This window comes from Hirundo rustica, chromosome 1 (genome assembly GCF_015227805.2).
Source record: "Hirundo rustica isolate bHirRus1 chromosome 1, bHirRus1.pri.v3, whole genome shotgun sequence".
Taxonomy (NCBI): Eukaryota; Metazoa; Chordata; class Aves; order Passeriformes; family Hirundinidae; genus Hirundo; species Hirundo rustica.
Genome location: NC_053450.1, coordinates 136,018,604 through 136,037,390, shown reverse-complemented (window position 1 = coordinate 136,037,390; position 18,787 = coordinate 136,018,604). Strand labels below are relative to the sequence as shown.

General features: G+C 36.6%; 1 protein-coding gene across 2 annotated transcripts in view; it reads right to left on the bottom strand.

Annotated features, from left to right (window-relative positions):
- The window catches only part of LOC120750511 (macrophage mannose receptor 1-like), a 53,739-nt gene that overhangs the window by 19,240 nt on the left and 15,712 nt on the right, over positions 1-18,787 (bottom strand). For both annotated transcript variants that reach the window (XM_040059321.2, XM_058420377.1), the window contains 9 exons: positions 14,500-14,682; positions 11,274-11,431; positions 8,040-8,153; positions 6,626-6,741; positions 5,161-5,309; positions 3,549-3,748; positions 2,823-2,947; positions 1,606-1,693; positions 552-696 (listed from right to left, as the gene is read on the bottom strand). In XM_040059321.2, the coding sequence (XP_039915255.1) occupies positions 552-696; positions 1,606-1,693; positions 2,823-2,947; positions 3,549-3,748; positions 5,161-5,309; positions 6,626-6,741; positions 8,040-8,153; positions 11,274-11,431; positions 14,500-14,682 (1,278 nt within the window). The remainder of the gene's footprint in view (positions 1-551; positions 697-1,605; positions 1,694-2,822; positions 2,948-3,548; positions 3,749-5,160; positions 5,310-6,625; positions 6,742-8,039; positions 8,154-11,273; positions 11,432-14,499; positions 14,683-18,787) is intronic.

Genomic DNA, 18,787 nt, shown 5'->3' with positions numbered 1-18,787 from the left:
CACATATATCATGATAATTAAGCAAGTAATCAAGATGTGAATAAGAAATAAAGTATCTCAAAACCAGGCTTCATCCTGAAACTACACATTCTTAGCAGAAAAAAAGCAGCACCTGAGGCAGGTGAAGGAGGGATTTTTTTCACATTAAAAAATCAAGTATGTGAACCGATTTGCAAACTATTTTCTATAACTTGAAACTCAACTCAGAAAAAATATCCATAATAGGATTTGTTGAAAAAGGTGTGAATTTTCTAAATGAAAAGTAAAATGTGAACACAAATATTCAAAGTAACATTCCCAATTTATCAAGTATCATATTATCTTTTTTGAAATCATAGAGAGAGAACAGTGAGAAGTCCAGCAAGGTACTAAAAGCTCTGCATCTTTAAATACTTCAAACACATGGAAATCTTCATACTACTATGTTGTTTCACATTTCATAGGGAACTATTCTTAAAAAGAGGTTTTGAAATTTTTTATTTCTTAAAGTTAAGGTAAAAATCAACTGAAAATATCTTCTCACTACTTTAATGCATAGGAGTAAGCAATACCTTTTCTTATTTGGCAAATCCATCCATACATGTAATCACAGTGCCTGTCATTCCAAAGCATGCTGGAATCACCACTGATCTCTGTACAAAGTTCAACTCCTTGATAATTATTTGGTTCTCCAAAGCCCCAGTTTTCATACCTCACCTATGACAGAAGAAATTTTGTGAAGATTCTGTTATATGGAAATAAAATAAAGGAGAGAGGGAGGAAACAGCATCAAAGCACAGACCTACAAATTGTTCCTTTTGTCAGGTTAAAAACTTAGGTAGTAAGAAGCCAGAATCCTCCTGTGCAAGTTCTGACCCTTCAAAACTTTTTTCAGAGAGCAAATGGATTTCAGCTTAGGTAACAGTTATTTTTGTTCACACTTTGAAGAATATAAATATTTTTATGGGACCTAAATTCTGTAAAATGCATTTAATAATGGTGTTGGGGCATGCTACATCTTGATATTAATTAAAAATACAATATGAGTAAAATAGAATATTATTCAGATGCAATAAAAATGTTGGAATTTGCCTCTGCAAAGTATTACTGCTATTCTAATTTTCCCATATAAAATCCAGTTTCAGGTTTCTGTACTGTAAATTTCCATCAATACATTTTGACTAAACTTGCATCAAGTACACCTACATCTCCAAATTCACTTTTGTTTCTATAGTTTTATACCTTAGCTTAAAGTGCAGTAAGTCAAACTGGCATTAAAAAAAGTGTCTTCATCTCCATGGAATGCAAACCATTGCAGATAATGAGCAAAGAAAAGAACAACTAAAGAAGGGCTATTTTACGCAAAAAATCCTTGTATTTAGAACATCTTGTTAGTCTACATGTGTTTAGATTCCTTGTTGATTCAATGTATATCTTCCTATCAAAGATCAGTACGTTTTAGCCAAAAAATCAAGACATGAAATTCCTATTCATTAGCTTTCCTAAAGAGAGCACCACACAGAGGGTTATGGCTAAGCATAAAATTACACAGAGACACATATACTATACATACTTGAGAAGCACAGGGAATGCAAAAGAACAGCTGTGGAAAATTAAATTACTCACTGGAGATCCATCACTCCAAGCAAAGCCATCATCAGGATTCAAGTAATATAAACCCATCCAGAAATTCTGGTGGTAATAGCCATTGTTTCTAAAAAAAAAAAAAAAAAAAAAAAAAGATATAGATATAGATATCTCAATACTAATAAGGGCATTACAATTTTTTTCAATCTATCATTTACTATAGTTAAGAGTTCTCTAAGGATAACTTAATGTTGTTAAAATTAATAACAACCAAGGTGGAGATAAATTAAAATGCAACTGCTTCTAGCTGTTATCATTATGTATTAACTCAGGATGAAATTCAGCTCAAGAAAATTAACAGATACAACTCCTGTACATAAAGTGGCCCAATACTTTTGTATAATGTTCACTGGCTACTGTTGCTCCATTTCTCAACTTCATCTTCTCTGTAAAGGCACTTAGAGTTTTCAGAGACTTACTTTCTGCAGTTGAATCGCATTTTAAAAATATCACCTTCAACTAACCCTTGTCTGCAAGCAGACACTTTACTGATCTGTCTGAATATATTCAGTCAGTTTGTTGCAATGAAATTGCCTCAATCTGAGACTTCTTCCTTACTGTAAATACAGAGCTGGGATCCTAGTACAGTCACAGCATTTTGCAGGGCCATGATGTTTCTGTCTTGCTTCTTGGTTAACCAGGGATGTACAAGATCTTTGAGCCAGGTTTGTTCTTGTCATATTGCAAGTGGCAGCTTTTCATCTTATTTAGAAATCTCATGCCTGTTTTTTGCAATTCAGGGACTTACTAACCTTATATACCTTCCTTAGGTAAGAAAAAAATTAATCTGAAGTTGCCTCTACTTTTTGATTTTATAAAAGTAACAAAAAAATCAACTCATTATCCAGATTTATTAAACTGTTACCATTTTTGTATACTTACATGAAAACAAATGGCATCTGTAGTAATTTTATAATATCAACAACTCCACAGTAAATAGCTTTACGCAGATGACAAATGTTGGCTTAACCTGATATCTTGCCAATGTCATTCAGCACTAGCTTTTAAGGTTATTGCTGCTAGTCACACAACTCCTGCTATTTCATCAGCTCTACACTTTTGCTGTGTGACACAGACACACACACAGAATACAGACTGCCTTATATAGAAGTAAACACATGTGCCGAAGAAGAAATATTTCAGAAAGATCAGGAGGTTAATGCGAGTGAGCTGACGACCACCCTGCGGATACTCACGCGATGGAACGCCAAATCACGTACTGCTCCTCTTTGCTGTTAATGGAGGCCAGATCTCCTCCTATGGACCGGCAAAACTCCTGCGACTCCAGCCACGTCTTCTTGTGCTCTGCTCTTGAAAAAGGCTAAAGAGAGCATCTTGCCATCAGACAAAAAAGAGCATATAGATCACAGGATCAAGAAATATTAGCTACCTGAGGGCAATTGATTTACAATTATGTTCTGTGGGGACTACAGAAACACTGAGTACAGGTCTTAGGAGTGCTCTCCTCTGTGAAACATAGGCTTGGAATGAACTCTTTAAGTCAAGTTAGCACAGTGCATTGCTGATAGGAGCGTCTACTGCAAGACAACAACCAAACAACAAGTTTAACAGAACTGGAATTTAAGAACAGAATGTCAAATCTGAAGATTAGTCTTTAAGAGAATAAACAAAACCATAAGCATTTCAGTAGAAAGGAAGAAGACTTCTACATATAATCTGGCAAAAAAAGTTCATGAAACAATAGGAGAAACATTTGCCAATTTTTATTTGGATCACAGAATATTCTGAGTTCTAAGAGACCCACAAGGATCATGAAGTCCAACTCTTAAGTGAATGGGCCATAAAGGGATCAATTCTGCTACTTTGGCGCTATAAGCACCATGCTCTGACAAACTGATCTAATCACATGTATGTGAAGCAAACAGAAACTACCCTAATGCAGAAATAATCAACATACTTACTTTGAAACAGAAGCTAATACGATTGCTTGATTCCCAGCCTTCTGGACACCGGGGAATAGGCGTTGTTGTGGGAACAGGTGGAAGTGTCACTCCTTCTGCCCACACTTTGCATATGAACTTTGCCTTTTCTTCACATTTTATTACATCCCATAATCCACCTGCTATTCCAGTCCTCATGGCCACACAGCCTGGGTTTCTTCCTGATTGTAAACAGGAATGCAAAATATGCCATTGAGGGTGTTATAAGAAGTTAGAAAATTTCATATCCTATCCTGGCAGAAATAAAGCCACTGTACAGAGTCAAAAATGTTTCTAATGTTAGAGCAGGTCCCCAGGGGGACCACAAAAGTCATCAGAAGGCTGGAACACTTCTCCTACAAATAGAGGCTTAGGGAGTGGGGTTGTCCAGCCTGGAGAAGAGAAGACTTCAGGGAACCATTACCATGACTACTCAATATCTAAAGAATTCTTAAAAGATGAAAAGGGACTTTTTACCAGAGATGATAGTGACAGAACAAGGGTCAATAATTTTTAAATGAAAGAAGGTAGATTCAGATTGGGCATAAGGAATATTTTTTTTTTATTATGAATGTAGTGAGTAACTGGAACAGGTTGCCTAGAGAAATTGTATATGCCCCATTCATAAAAGTTCTCAAGGTAAAGTTGGACTAGGATTTGAGCAACTTGGTCAAGTGGAAGATGTACATGGCAGGGGATGAGGACCAGGTGATCTTTAAACATTCTTTCAACACAAACCATTCTGTGATTCTATTATTCTAATCCATGAAGAAAAATAAAGACAAAACATTCTGTAGTTCATCCACTCTGAGATACTGATTTATGCCTCACACCAAATCACCTGCAGTGGCTGACTCTACCTAGATCATAACCCTAGACCCAAAAAATTCTCCCATAAAACTGAAGATGAGGTTAGAGCTAGTTTCTCTTTTTTTCTTATTTGACTTAAAATTTTCAAAAACTATCTAGGTATATATAAGCCTAGTACTGGCTTTGTGGTCCACATATCCTTACCACTTCAGCTGACACATTCAAATCAGCAGCTAGGAACTGAAACTGAACAGACTCAGAGGACCTCCTGAAAGGAGAACACCAACACTCACCCTTTTTCTGATGTGGTTGTGTCGGAGATTAAATGACCTCCCACTGCTATATTTTGGCCTTCTTGTCCTACCTTACAATCCCATTTTCTCTAGGAGTCAGTGATGCTTCCTGCCTGCTGTGATCCCACACACTCAGAAGGTACAGTGAACAAGTGTGCTATGAGATAAGGCTGAACAGGCAGGACGCGCAAGGAGGGTCACAATGCCTGCAGAGATTCCTCCTCCAGAGCAGTACAGGCACAGACTTCTCCAGAACAGTTGTAAATCAGAAACTTAATCTCAATGAAAAGTTTCTTTTCAAACTCATAGTGAAAACTCATTTCAGCACTAGGCAGGAAGTTAGCAACCATGCTGGATTCTTGGGGAAAGCAGCCGGACGTATTTGAAAGCCATTGGCCATTATGTCATCAAGACACTAAGGAAAAAACTTCAAGCAGTGAGTGACCTATTTCAGGCCCTGGACCCATTAAACAGCACAGGGTTGTACCTACCAGGCATTTCAGAATTCCAGTGTGTAAATAAGACAGATTCACCATTAGCCCACTTGAATGTTCCCTTTTCTTCTACGTCTGAAAGTCCAATCCAAAAGTATCTTTCTGATCTCAGCCCCACCAGACTGGTCAGATAGGCTTGTTCATATCTGTTCAAAATAAATCAGTCAATAAATTAATACAGTTAAATCTATTTTTAAAGTCGTAAAAGGCTTGTTAATTATTTTCTCAGAATTACTGCTACACCTTCTTGAAAGCAGAGCTTGGATGGGTTTTCTCTAGCAAAGAATGTAAAAAAACCATTAAATAATAGATATTTTAAGCTTTGATACCAGAGTATTTTGCCTTCTTCTCAGATGCCCAGTGAATAAGGTGGGACTGTCAGGAAATCGGTGGTAAAGAAGAAACCTGACAGGTCTTATGTTTTATACCATTATAGTTTTTGAGTTTCTAGTACTCTTTATTTTATTACTTCTTGCTTCAGAAAAATCCAGGAATCTCAGCATTACTGAAGAAAGTTACAGAAAGTAGATGTTAAACTAGTACAATACTAAATTATAAAACCAAGGAACACTGTAAAATAGAGCCAATGATTAAGCAAGACAAGTTATATTTAGTAAACAAACCTATGTAAAGCCTGTCATAGTTCACTATGGTGTTTAAACAAACAGCTCTTGAGAATTCAGAGGAAATAAAAATACATCTCCCCCTAACAAGCTGTAGTCTGAAGGCCACATTAATGCTAAAACATTTTTATAGCTGCTGCAGCACTACCTACGTTTAGAGAGCTACCATTCATGACAGCTGGAGCTTTCACAGTAGAACATATCTACTTTGATTATATAAAAACAAATAAGAGATTATGTAAAGCATCAAGTCATCTGCAAGAAAAATATTTTGTTTCTTAAACCTTTTATTTTTCCTATATTTCACATAGAGTAATGTGCAGTACTTCTCCAGAAATTTTGCATACACTGAACCCAGGCTGCATTGTGACAGATTTTCAGGTACCAAGCACTTTGAATCATTTGATTTCTCACTTAATTTTTTTAAAAGTACCACAATTCAAAGACCAGATAGTTGAAAATTATATTCTCTTGCTCATTTGTACTACCTTTTGAAAGGAATTCATATCCATATCTCTTTATTTAATAGTCAAACTTGGATTCTATATTCCTCATTCAAGTTAGCCACCACAATTAAGAAGCAGAAGATACAGTTGTACTTTTTATTTGACATAACCATCTATATCAATGCTGATTTCACAGCCATGACCTACTTTCAGTATAAATTGGATTCCTGGATTTGAATTTACATGTAAAAACTCTGAGAAGTTCTGTATCGACAGACAGCTGTCCTCTGAAGCTAGACTTTTGCCCAGATCAGAGTCTTTATTCTGATATACAAGTGATGCTAGAATTTGAATCCTCATGTGACCCCCTCAGACAAGTAGATGTTTACATACCTGTCTTCAACTGTTGCTAAGACAGCCTGATGCCTTCCACAGGTTTGATTTGCTTGAGAAAATGTTACAAATGTATTTCCAATGAAGTAACAATAAAAACCATATCTCTTCCAGCCCTGTCAAAATAAATGTGATCACATGTGGGAAAGGAAAAGGGAAAGGGAACCAACAAAACAGAAAACTGATTTTTACCACCATTACCTAATCACCAGACAAGAACAATATAACAGAAAAAATCAGAGTGAAAGCAGGTAGGATCAAATCTTTTTAGAATTTTGTTTCATAAAACAATTTTTCATAGCTAATGCATTTTCAATCAATGTATTCCACTCACAAAGGAATGAGAGGCTTTGCTGTGTACCTTTTGTGCTCGGAACAGGATTATAACCAGCATGTAGGCATCATGCACTCACTCAAGGATGGTCTTGAAAAGCAAACCTCAGCCTGAATTTTCAGTAAGGGAATGACATCTCAAACAAGTTTGTTTACTCTTAGCTAACATTAAAACTAATTCCTAAAGTTTTTTCATTCTAATATTGTTTACTCAGGAACATGCTCTCAGAGAAGGTTGCTGTGACCAGCTACTGTTCAGGAAAATTTCTTCTGGTGGTTTTTATTTACTCATGTTTGAGAGACTTTATTTTTCTACAAGTATGTACTTAGTTCTGTAGGCAATGGTAACATCCATAAGCATGAAGAACTCTATTTCCTCCAACACGTATAAGGATTCCAGGTACTCATTACAAATACTGGGAATATTCATCAAAGACTTTCTCTGAAGCTGTGTAAAGCAGACTTGGAAGAAAAGGCAACTTCTTCAAGGAAAACAAATAATAAGATTTCCTATGACATAAGAAATTTTAGTAGTTTTTTTGTAATTACTGGGTGTTATGTCATTAGAAGGCAAGCAAGTAAACAATAGATCTGCTGACAATTCAGAAGAAGCACAATAGATTCATTTTACTTGGCCACTGGTTATAAGTTGTTCAAAGTAGAGAGCACGACCAGTGACCACAACAAAGCCCTGAGAACACCCTTCCTACTATGAACAATTTTGTAGAAAACTGTAGCTAGAGCTGAAGTGCAGCTGATGGTACAGGCAAACTGGCAAACTCTTAAGGGAAGCTTGAATGCCAATGAAGGATAAATGGTCTGCTGCACGGATAAAAGGTTAGAGATTTTGTATAAGTTCTGGAAAAAGAAAGAGAGTATCAAGAACCAAATGATAGTCATAGATTAGATTTTGTCATATATATCACCTACCCCATCTGCCATAGAAATGAGAAGGCAAACTCTCCTGATTATGATGGAACAGAACCTATTTTTCCTATTTTTTCTGTCACCTAGGTGACAGTTTCTCTTTTTTACCACTCTTAGCAGCTTATTCAGATCAGAAAGCTTTTTCTTCACTTACTCTCTGGCAGCCCATGTCAATAATTTCCTCTTCTGTAGGAGCATCTGACATAGGTTTCCTTTTACAGATGTAGCCAGTTTTCTTTTCGCAAGAATGGTCTGCCCAAAATCCATCCTGAACAAACAAACAGAACCTCAGTCAATTGGGACTTAATCTCCAAAAAAAGCTGGTTTATACTTCTTAATAATTTTTTGCTATGACTGATAAACCCAAAAGTATCAACAATGGAAACATAAATGTACTTAGGTAGGTAAACATCAGCAAATTGAGAAGGTCAACTTATAATTACGCATTGTTTTGTCATCTGGCAGCTGATTCCGAGAGAGTGATCTAGTACAACTTCCATGGAATTTCTTCAGCAAAACCTACATACTGCTTTCCGTATTGCTTTTGGGCACCGATACAAGTGAAAGGATTATAGGTCTTCTAAAGAATCAGAAAGAAACAGCAGGCTGCTACTTTTATTTATAGCTACAGTCATAAATATATCTATGCATTGCTCTTGGCATTAAAAGGGCCGCTGAAGTTTTGATACAAGTCTTACCTAATACGTATTCAGAAGGACTTTGAGATCCTTCTGTAGTAAATGGCTCTGCGTTAGGTGAAGGAAGAGAAGGCTTGGACCAACAGAGGATAGAGTCCTCCCTTCTCAAAGCCAAGAACCAGCATCCTGAGTGAGTATTTTCACGTGGTTGTTGACCACAGTATTAAGCATGCCAGCTTGCCATTGAAACTATTTCTGGGCAATGATCGTGGTTTATCTGGCTGCACTGAGTGCTGCACTTTTAGCATGGCATAAAACACATGACCAGTGGGCCCAAATCTTAATGCTTTGATACCTTCATCATTGAATTAATTTTATTTTAATCCCTAACCAAATGTTGGATCCCTTTTAAAATTTCAGCTCATCTTCTGTCAACAGATTTCCTCAACACATACACATCACTGCATATATCTGTAACCACTGTTGCCTCCTTGTAAATGAACTGCTTGTGTCCCAGTGGTTTGGTCTGAACTTCAAAATTTTACTGACCATGCAAATTGAGAATAAGGACATAAATAACAATTATTCCTATTTTCCATTTCTTTATCCAGCAGATTTCAATGAATGGCCACATGGAAGGGGAGAAAACACTAGGTAGAACAACAATAGGTTTTTTTAGGTCTTGAGGTTGTGAAGCAGCATTAACTGACTCGAGACCATGCTGTTCGTGCCCTGCACCAAACAATATTGCTAGGGCTAGTTGCAATCTCTACCTGCCTTGCCTTTCTCCTAAAATCCTATAGAAGCAACCAAATTGTCCTTCCTCTAATCTTGAAACAGAAACTAGGTAGCTGGCTCTTTCCTAGAAAAATGTAACTCATGCTGGAGTTCAAACTGTCACAGGTGACTTAGATTTGCAGAAAATTAGAATCTAGTGGATGCCAATTTCTGAACACAAACAGGAATTTTTAACCTTAACCTAAGTTCCCCAAATTCTGTAAAACTTGTCTTGGCCAGAAATTCCATCTCAGTCTTCAAAAAGCCAAACACAGGTTCTTCTTCCTTTTTTTTCTTTTTCTTGAAATGTTTGTTTGAAGGCAGTCAAGTAATTTTGATGAAAATCACAGCTTTACCAATGGATTTAAGCTGCCCTATGTGTTCCAAAGGACTGTAAAAAAATTAATTTTAAAAAAATGTATCTAGGAACTATGAATATCAAAAGCTATCCCAACACTTTTTTTAAAGCACTATTCAAATCGTGTAATGCCTGTCTGCCTCTTACTTCCTCTAATGCCTCCCGCACCAATACTTCCATGTGTAATACCATAAACCTAACACCAACAGATGAGGTTAGCTAAAGGGCACAGGGTGGTAGGTGAGACAAGACCTCAAGTACATGTTCCTAGAAACTCAGCAACCACATGCACCAAGGCCAGCTGCCTTGCTCACCTCCCATGCCTGAGCAAGTCCTCCAGCCTTGAGCAGCATAAAAGTCCTTGAGGCAAGTGCCATTTAGAGACTCAATTGACTGACTCTCACATTGGAGCACTCAGCTCCTTTCCAGTGTCTGGTCCTCTAACTCTGATAGGCAAAGCATCTGGACCAGCACTGACATAGCCACTGCACAGACAACACAGCACAATGATTCTCACATCCCTAAAGGACTATTGGCCCCATTACCATGTGCACCACGGCACGGCTGACCTGAAAGAAATATACATTTACACTCTTCTCACCAGAGTGTGCCCACTAATACAGCAGAGAAGCTTTTTTATTAATTTTTAATAGGGACTCTATGCGCCCTACTTCTCCTGCTGCAGAGCTGGCTCAGCCCTCTCTTGCTGCACTCAATCTCAATCTTTAAACCTGAGTGTTTCTGCTCCAGAATTTTGGTGAAACATGAGCCAGGCGCACGCATATAGGCCAGGGCTGCTGTTGATGACTGCAGCAAAGCGAAGCAAGTGAGAAAACTAAGTCTGTTGGAGCTTGACTGAAAGCCTGTGCTCCAGGCTTTTTCTCTACTTCCTAAACACTCTACCGAGAGTTTAAAAAATTGAAAAAAAACCCCTTAGTTTTCCTCTTCAGTTTATAAGTGCACAAAATTGTAGCAAAAGTACAAACATCAAGTTTAAATTTTGCAAAATAGGAAAACACTTCTGGCGTGTGCACATGCTTTTTTCCCTCCTGATAAAATAGGCAAACTCTAAAGGGGGTGGTAAGTTTAATATTTCTAATTATCACTAAAAGGAAAAATACAGGATCCAGAAAGACTGACTTTCATGCCAAGTATTCCCTCTGTTCTTGTAATACTCCTAGGTCGCTGATCATTGCCAGATTCCAGAAGACACTGCAATTTTTAAGGTGAATCCCATATTCAGTCAAAACATAAAAAAGCCAAACATATTGAAAATGTCTTTTTACCTTCCTGAAGAAACACATTCACATGTTCTTCTGCTTCCCAGTGTAATTATAAGATTCTTTTAAAAGTCCACATGTACAAACTGAAATCCAGAAATATGGATTTTGGGGGGGGTAGTTGCCACTACTTTCTGCTTCTCAGAGAAGACAGTGAAATTTTCCAAAAACCTTAAACAGAGATCCTTCCTCAAAAAAATAATTCCTGACTTTATAATAGGCTCCTTCAAGCAGTAATAATCCCCATTTTTTAAATTACTTTTTTATGATTTGCTCTTGCATAGGAAAAAGCCCAAATGATAAATGAAATTAAGTCAACAGTTATGTGACTTTACCTTTCCCTTCATAATGACACAGTCCTCTTGCCTGTTGTTTGCATGAGTGGGCTCTCCACGAAGCCACTTGGTGTAGGTGACAGGGGTTCCATCGCTCCATTCAAAATACATCTGAACCTTGAGGTCATTCAACCCAATCCACAGCTCATCAGATGGCTCTAAAACATACGATTAACAATCCTGTCACATAATGTGAACTTTTGTCTTTGTGCAAAAGAAAAAAAATTTTCTCAGGAAGTTGAAAAGAAAGTCAAGAAATTAGGGTTCTAAACCTACAGAGGTCAAACTGATTCTCATACACCCACTCCAGTCATCAGGAAAGGCCACACACCAAAGTGGCAATACAATAAGGGTGTTCAACTTCCAAAACAACCAAAATATTCCCTTTGCTGAATTATATTGCAACAAAAACAGGTTCATCTTCTTTTCCAATTCAAAGCTCTTGTAACAAGATATGAATAAACACCTAAATAAAGTATTAGCTGCCCTTTTCCTCCTACTTTAGTATAGTGAACAAAGAAATGTCCTATTTTCTAATGCTAAGACAGACAGTGATGTCTTTTAGAGCTGAAAACCAGAGTACTTGCAAGTTTTCCCATTATACGTGTTCCTATTTTTTATTTCATTTCAGAATAAAGTGAAATTAATGTAGTTGTTGGACTTTTTTTTCACTTTACAGTTAAAGGAGCTAGCTGTTGTTTTTTGGCTTGAAGGAAACTGCAGGACTGGTCAAGAAATTTACTTCACACTGTTTCTGAGAGGTTTCCATTCTGGCCAATCAAGATACTGCAAATATCACCCTCCCAGCTAGTCACTTGAATGACAGAGAGAGTCAGCCCTCTGCCCTTTCTCCTTCCCTCCTCCCTTTACTTTCTTGCCTTTATTACACCTAACTGTGATCAGCCCTCATAGCTCATCCATAATTTATTGTCATCTCTCCCCCATTAAGAAGTGCTCAAATTCACAGGCTCTCAGGCTCCATTTTCAAACATACACCTTTACCCTTCTTGCAGACTTGCAGACTATATTTCATGTTCAGAAGTCCCTCAAAATTACATTTCAGTACTGTTGTTTAAACTCTCTTCTGCTAACACATTGAAAGCTGTTCCAATTCTGTAGCCCATCATGCTCTCATTGCCTTCTTGCCCACTGTCATCCATGCTCTTTAATTTATTTTTTGTTTAGTTACCTCTTAAAATCTTTCTGTCTGTATTTACTGATCATTTAGCACGGCAGAGGCATTGCCCACTCCCAGAGCTCCTACAGTGGCAGGGTCACACTAAGGTAATATGAAAAATATTCTTCAACAAAATAACTACATCAAAGCCATCTAAATAAACCATGAAAATTTTTGGAGTCTCTTCCTACATAATATTTTTTTTCCTCACTAGAACTGCTGCTTTTTTGCAATCATCTCTGCAGCTGTATGACTAAATACCAAGAGAGCTGGGGTTTTTTTTCTTTTTTCCAGCAATTTGTAAAGCTGGTTCCCATTCTCAGTCATGCACTGGGCCACATTTGTGCCATATCACATGTTGGACTTCCGTGTAAACATCCAGAATGCACTTCTTTATTCTTCATGTTCCTCTCTAAAGTTCTCCTTTGTGGGTGATGCCAACAAAAGCTCAGCTACCATGACAATATTCATCTCATTGTACCCCTTCTTCCTTTGTTTTATCATGGGACTGTGAAATGTTTGGCACAAAGACAGACTTTTGTTCTTTCTTTATAGCAGTGGTCTGATGCAGACAAGATTTTCTAGGCACTGCAATACATGGTGTTCTCCTCTCAGTGGTGAACAAGGGTAATCTGATACATTCATAAACTGTCATAAAAGGCTTCTTTAGTTGCTGCAATTTTAGTCCTCTGAAAAAAAATGTTTTCAAAATAGTCCGTTGCAGCCAGTGTGTCATTTGTGAGAAGCCTTTCCTTTCCTTCAGAACATTCAAAAACACTCAGTTTTGCAAAAACAGAACAGTAGACAGTTCAGGAAAGGTCTTTGGAGGAGGTATCAAACTATGAAATAACTTACTTTGCATATGTAAGGTGAGAATACAACTAATTTCCTTTAGAATCTAACTTCTATCAAACATCCTAACATCTCATCAAGAGGTCCCACCTTTCCTAAGAATATCTTTTAAAAGAGTAGAAGTTTCATGTTGTTCATGAAAGAACAAGTCACTCTTTCAGGAATGTGAAGATAAGCACAAGTTGCCATGGAGGTAGCTAGGATACAAAAGTAAAGCATATCAGCTGTTTTATGACTTCCACTCCAGGACTGCTGCTATGCTGCAGCTCAAAGCACATGGCTGCACTTTCAGTGAAGGATAAGCTAACTCACCTTTACCTGGCACTGAAGGCACACATAGGATCAGTCACTGCAAAGAAGCATAGCTAGGTGTGAACCTGCTTCTCCCACTAAAAGCAGTTAACTGTTCCTCTGTGCAAGAGCAGGTTCATGTAAAGCAAGAGCAACCTTGAAACTGCCAGAGAGTCAGCACAGCTGCATTCTCCAAACGAACACATCTTGCATCTGTAGACTAACTCGCCTGGCAACAGCTCGAATGTGTGCACAGAAACCAAGCACATAAGTACTGTATTTGATATGGGGCATATCTGAATCCATGTACTGAGACAGATGGATTCTTTTTTCAGGAGAAACTCAAGGACGTGAACTTGAAATATAAGGACATGGCAGTGTTAATAATAGGACACAGATCTTCCCAAACTGTCTTGGACCAGCAGACCTTGCTCTCCACCTTTTATTTTTGAAGATCAATTGTAAAATCCTTTTATATTATGAAAATGTTTTAAATTTCTTTAACCTGTATAAAAGAAGAAAGGAAGAAGAAGCAGACCCTAAAAAATAGGATTTTGGGGATAATGTAATTTGCATCACTGACCAGATTTTTATGGCAGTAAAGTCTGTTTGGGTTTTGTGCTCCTATTCTGTGTTTTTTGTTTCCCCTGATTTTCTGAATTTAAAACTTAACTCCTTCTGAACTCTGTCATCAGGACAATTATAGGGTATTATCCCATTCTGTGTTTTTTTTTCTTCTTCTGCTTTTTTATTTATTTTTTTTTAATTTAAAATTTAGCCTCTGCTGTACCCTGTGATCAGGAAAATTGTTATTTTTAAACAGTCTCCTCATTTTTTTAACAGGTAAGATATATTCAAACACCTTTTTACTTAGTGTATATACATATGTTATGAAAAAGTACTCACGGTACCCAAGTTGAGAAATAACAAAGCTGTATTCTTCAACATTATGGATGCTTGCCAGATCTCCATCCTCTTTCCTGCAAGATGTTAAGGCCTCTTTCCATATTTTGGGGTCCCTATGAATTATATAACAGTGACCAGCATATGACATCCATTGATCAGGACACCTAATAGGCACATTACTCTCTGGGGAAAAAAAAAAAAAAAAAAAAAAAAAAAAAACAAAAAAAAAAAAAAAAAAAAAAAAACCACAAAAAAAACAGAGAGAGAGAGAGAGAGAGAATAAAGAGTTTCAGTATTCTCTTCTTAACTAAACATCACATCAGAAAATATTTAACAAAAAAAAATTAAATCAGATATTTTCTTCGCAAACAGGAGAGATGAAAATTATGTACAGTGATAAAAATCTGCATGAATAATTGAAAGCTGAAACTTCCACCCTGTTTTTAAAGAACACTACAGTTGCAAACAAGTGCTTGCAACTTGAGAAAAGACAATTAAAACACAGTTTTGTCTTTCATATACATGCATGTAAGCATACTAAAATGTAAGGTCTGCAGGTGGTGCTTTAAAATTTTTGTTCACTGATGTTAGCAGCTCTCTTTAACTCCCACACTATACGTTAAGAACCTGACTTTACAATACATATTTATGAGAGTAATTATTTTTCCCAAAATCTTAGGCACTTTGTGGATTAGACCATCTGCTAGACTATAGAAAGAAATAACTGATTATACATAATCCTAAGAGAACATGAATAAAGCTACTGCTTCTAGGAATTCTTTTTGGAAGCTTAACTGAGAAAATTATGTTGTCAAAGTAAATGGTTTGTGCTTAAAACTTGCTTTCAGAAGCTCAGTAGAAGAGCACCAGGGTATTGTCAACAAACACATTGCTGTTCAGCAAACAATTCAGCCTTGGGAGAAGTGCCACCCTAACATATAATAAACAGAGTATTGCTGTTGTAGAAACAAATTATGATTCTTGCAGCTCTTTATTTATAATCAGCAGATGGGTTTAGCAAACACCAATATATAGAGTAGAACAAGGACAGCATGTTTTCAGAAAATCTGCTGGCAAAAAAACCTAGTATATGTCAGAAGAAGAAGCCATGTGTTTGTTTAACAGCAGGATATATTCTGTAAAAATGTTTAAATAGGTACCCAAACTCATGACCAGTCAGGCTCATGTTGCAGGCACATATCCTCTTTCAACTGGACTATACTGATGATTAATAGATACTTAGTGTCACAACACACATTTCTATTATAAATAGTACCTGTTCTTTCAGACCTGTGTCTAAAACTTGCTAGCATATTCTCACAAAGATCTAGTAAAACTAAACTTTTTTCCCTAGGACAAGGGGCTCAGTGCTCGGTCAGAGGCCTCCCAATTCTGCCAAAGGAGAGGAAAAAGTGAAATAGAGGGTGGGAAAACCCCAGGAAAACAAACTGAATGTACATGGTGATGTTGGGAGAAACAAGTGAGCACAGAGCTCTTATAGAAGTTTGATGCTTCAGACAGCTGCCTAATTCGTCCTATACCCGGTCTCAGCTCTGAGCCTATGCATTTTACAGTGCTTTGCCATAAATCAGAGAACACTCAACTTGCCCTTCTGCAAAATGCAAGCACTGCACAGAACAGAAATCAGCAGTTCAGACCTGGCCACACAGAGAGTCACAAAGGTGTTTATGTCTCAGTGAGTCCGTGAGCATCTCTTTTTCAAGAGGATGCAGACCGTGACAACATCACTCATTAAACACTAAAGCAGCTATGGCAGGGCAGCAAAACTTTTCCTTGTAGACCCAGAACTTGTTGCAGGCCACCAAAAAAAAAAAAAAAAAAAAAAAAAAAAAAAGCTGTTGATGGTCTAGTTTCTTTGGTGTAAGCCTTATTGAGTTACATTGCTGGAGATTTCTTAGTACAAGAAACTCTTCCGTTCTTCATTTCAACTACTCAGCAAAAATTAACTCTGTGCTTCCTCATTCTACTTTTAAAGAAACTACTAGACAACTCAAAGCCAGCCAGTTTACTTTTCCATCCTAATGGAAACAAGTACTACTCCCTGGACATCATTTCACTTAAAACAAAAGAAGCGATGCAAATTATCACAAATGAAAGGTAAAATATGATATTATATTAAAATGTAAACAATACTATTCCAAATGTCAGGCTGATAAATTTATTGGCCTGTAACTGTAGAATAGTTATTCCTCAAACAGAGAGCAAGTACTCTTACGAAGCTGATTTTCTTATAAGCTTGGCTGTCTGAAGTCTGAAAAATCTCATAATGCTTGATTTTTGTGTCTAAAAGGGTGAAAGCACTACCTGAAGTCAGTTTCATGATTCAGACATTCAGATTTCTCTCTGAGACCCATCCTATGTGGTCTGTTAAGACAGAGATACACAGCATCTCAGCAATAACAGTAAGAGCATTTACTACTTCTAACCGAATGTTAAAGACACATTTGGAAATAGTACTTTAAGGATGACCACATTTCGTTGGCTTGGGATGAAATTTATGTTGGCAGTCACTTGGTGGAGATAGAGAGACAGCCTTTCCTTTCAGCATTTTGAATTTGAAATTAATACATTTCTATTAATCTACTTTGCTGGGCTACAGAACAAATGCTCTGTAGCCCGCAGATACTTTGATGTGCAACATGATGTGGCCCCCTGCTGGAAAAAATATTTTGTTACAAGAAGCAAAAATCAAAGATGTAAAACAATCCTGCAGATGTTTGGTTTGTGAAAATCAATCTGTAATGAAAACAAATATTCTGCAAAGATTTTTCCCGACTTTGTTTTGAACACACGCATGATTACATTACATTGTAAAATGTTCCTCTGTCCCACATACTGCCCTGTTAGACACAAATATAACTTCAAGAGTTAAAATTTCAAAGCTTTTTCTTTGTGTTTAATGTGAGGTGAACAACTAAGTGCATGTATGAATTTGCAATTAATTTATTTCTTAACTCAGGAAAACATAATCTGCCATGAGTTTTCCTTTACACCTTTAGATACTGAGGGCACCTAACACCTTGCATGATTCCATGCTTACTCCTTTTATTACTTCCCCCCATGGGACATTTTGGAAAATATTTTATTAAGCGAACCACTGCCAATCTCTGGTTTATCTGTCACAGTGTTTACTCAGCAATTTCTGTTTAATTGAAAACTTTTTTCTCTTCCTTCAAATTGCTGGTAAACTGGAGGATGGAGGTAGGGGGCAGGAACAAAAACCAAATGCAAAAGAGAGTAATGACCATTAGACACACACCTCCCTCCAAAAAAACCCCCTGAATTTAAATACAAATAATATAGAAGCCAGTCTTAAACTAATGGTATATTTATAGGCATCAGTGTTTTAGAATTGATGTGTGAAAAGTGATGAGTAGCCAGCCAAACAACCTAAAACAACCTATATAAATGAAACTATTTGGGTATCACCTGTATACAAATACTAACAAAACTTTACATCTTAAATTAAGAAAAAATTTAAACACGCAATGTATTTCAGTATCTTATCAATGAGACACCAGCTCATTCTTGTGGTTTTTCCTCTTAACAACAAAATAAAACAAATGTGGCAGAATTCACTGCTCAAAGTGTTTTTACCAGGACTGATTCTATATTTGCAAAAGCAGGACAAAAATTAAAAAACACCAAATGTTTTTTAAGTTGAATATCAAACACAGATTTTCCAAAATATCTGCTTTACAAGTAGTGATGCATATTAATAAATTAACTGGAACTCTAGTTCCAGTTTAGCCTTCTGCTTCTAAAGCCTATACAAAATAATAGGAGATTATTTTAAGAGATTTAAGAGATACAGGTATGACACAGAAAAAGAAAAGAACTGGGAAAGAACAGAAAGGAGCAATGAAACAAAGGAATAAGTTACAAGATGTTTATAGTACACAGAGAGATAATAAGGTTAGAGGTCAAAATAAATCTTATCCCTCTTTTGTCTTCCTTATTTACACGAGGCAAGTTCCAGAATTACATTTCTTCTAAAAAAGTGTCTCTACACTCTATATATTCTACATAGAGAATTTAAATAATTTCATAAAAGTTGTATATGCTTTTATATATATACAAATAATTATTTTTATATTTCTATATTTATAAGACACATAATACATTAAAATATCTAATTCAAAACCAATTTTTAAAAATTCTTCTAGTCTACTACTGACTTCCACCAACTCATAAGTAGTAAAAAATATAAGAAGAAGTGGATTAGTTTCATTGTGTACATGGGGCTTCAGACAATTACATAATTTTA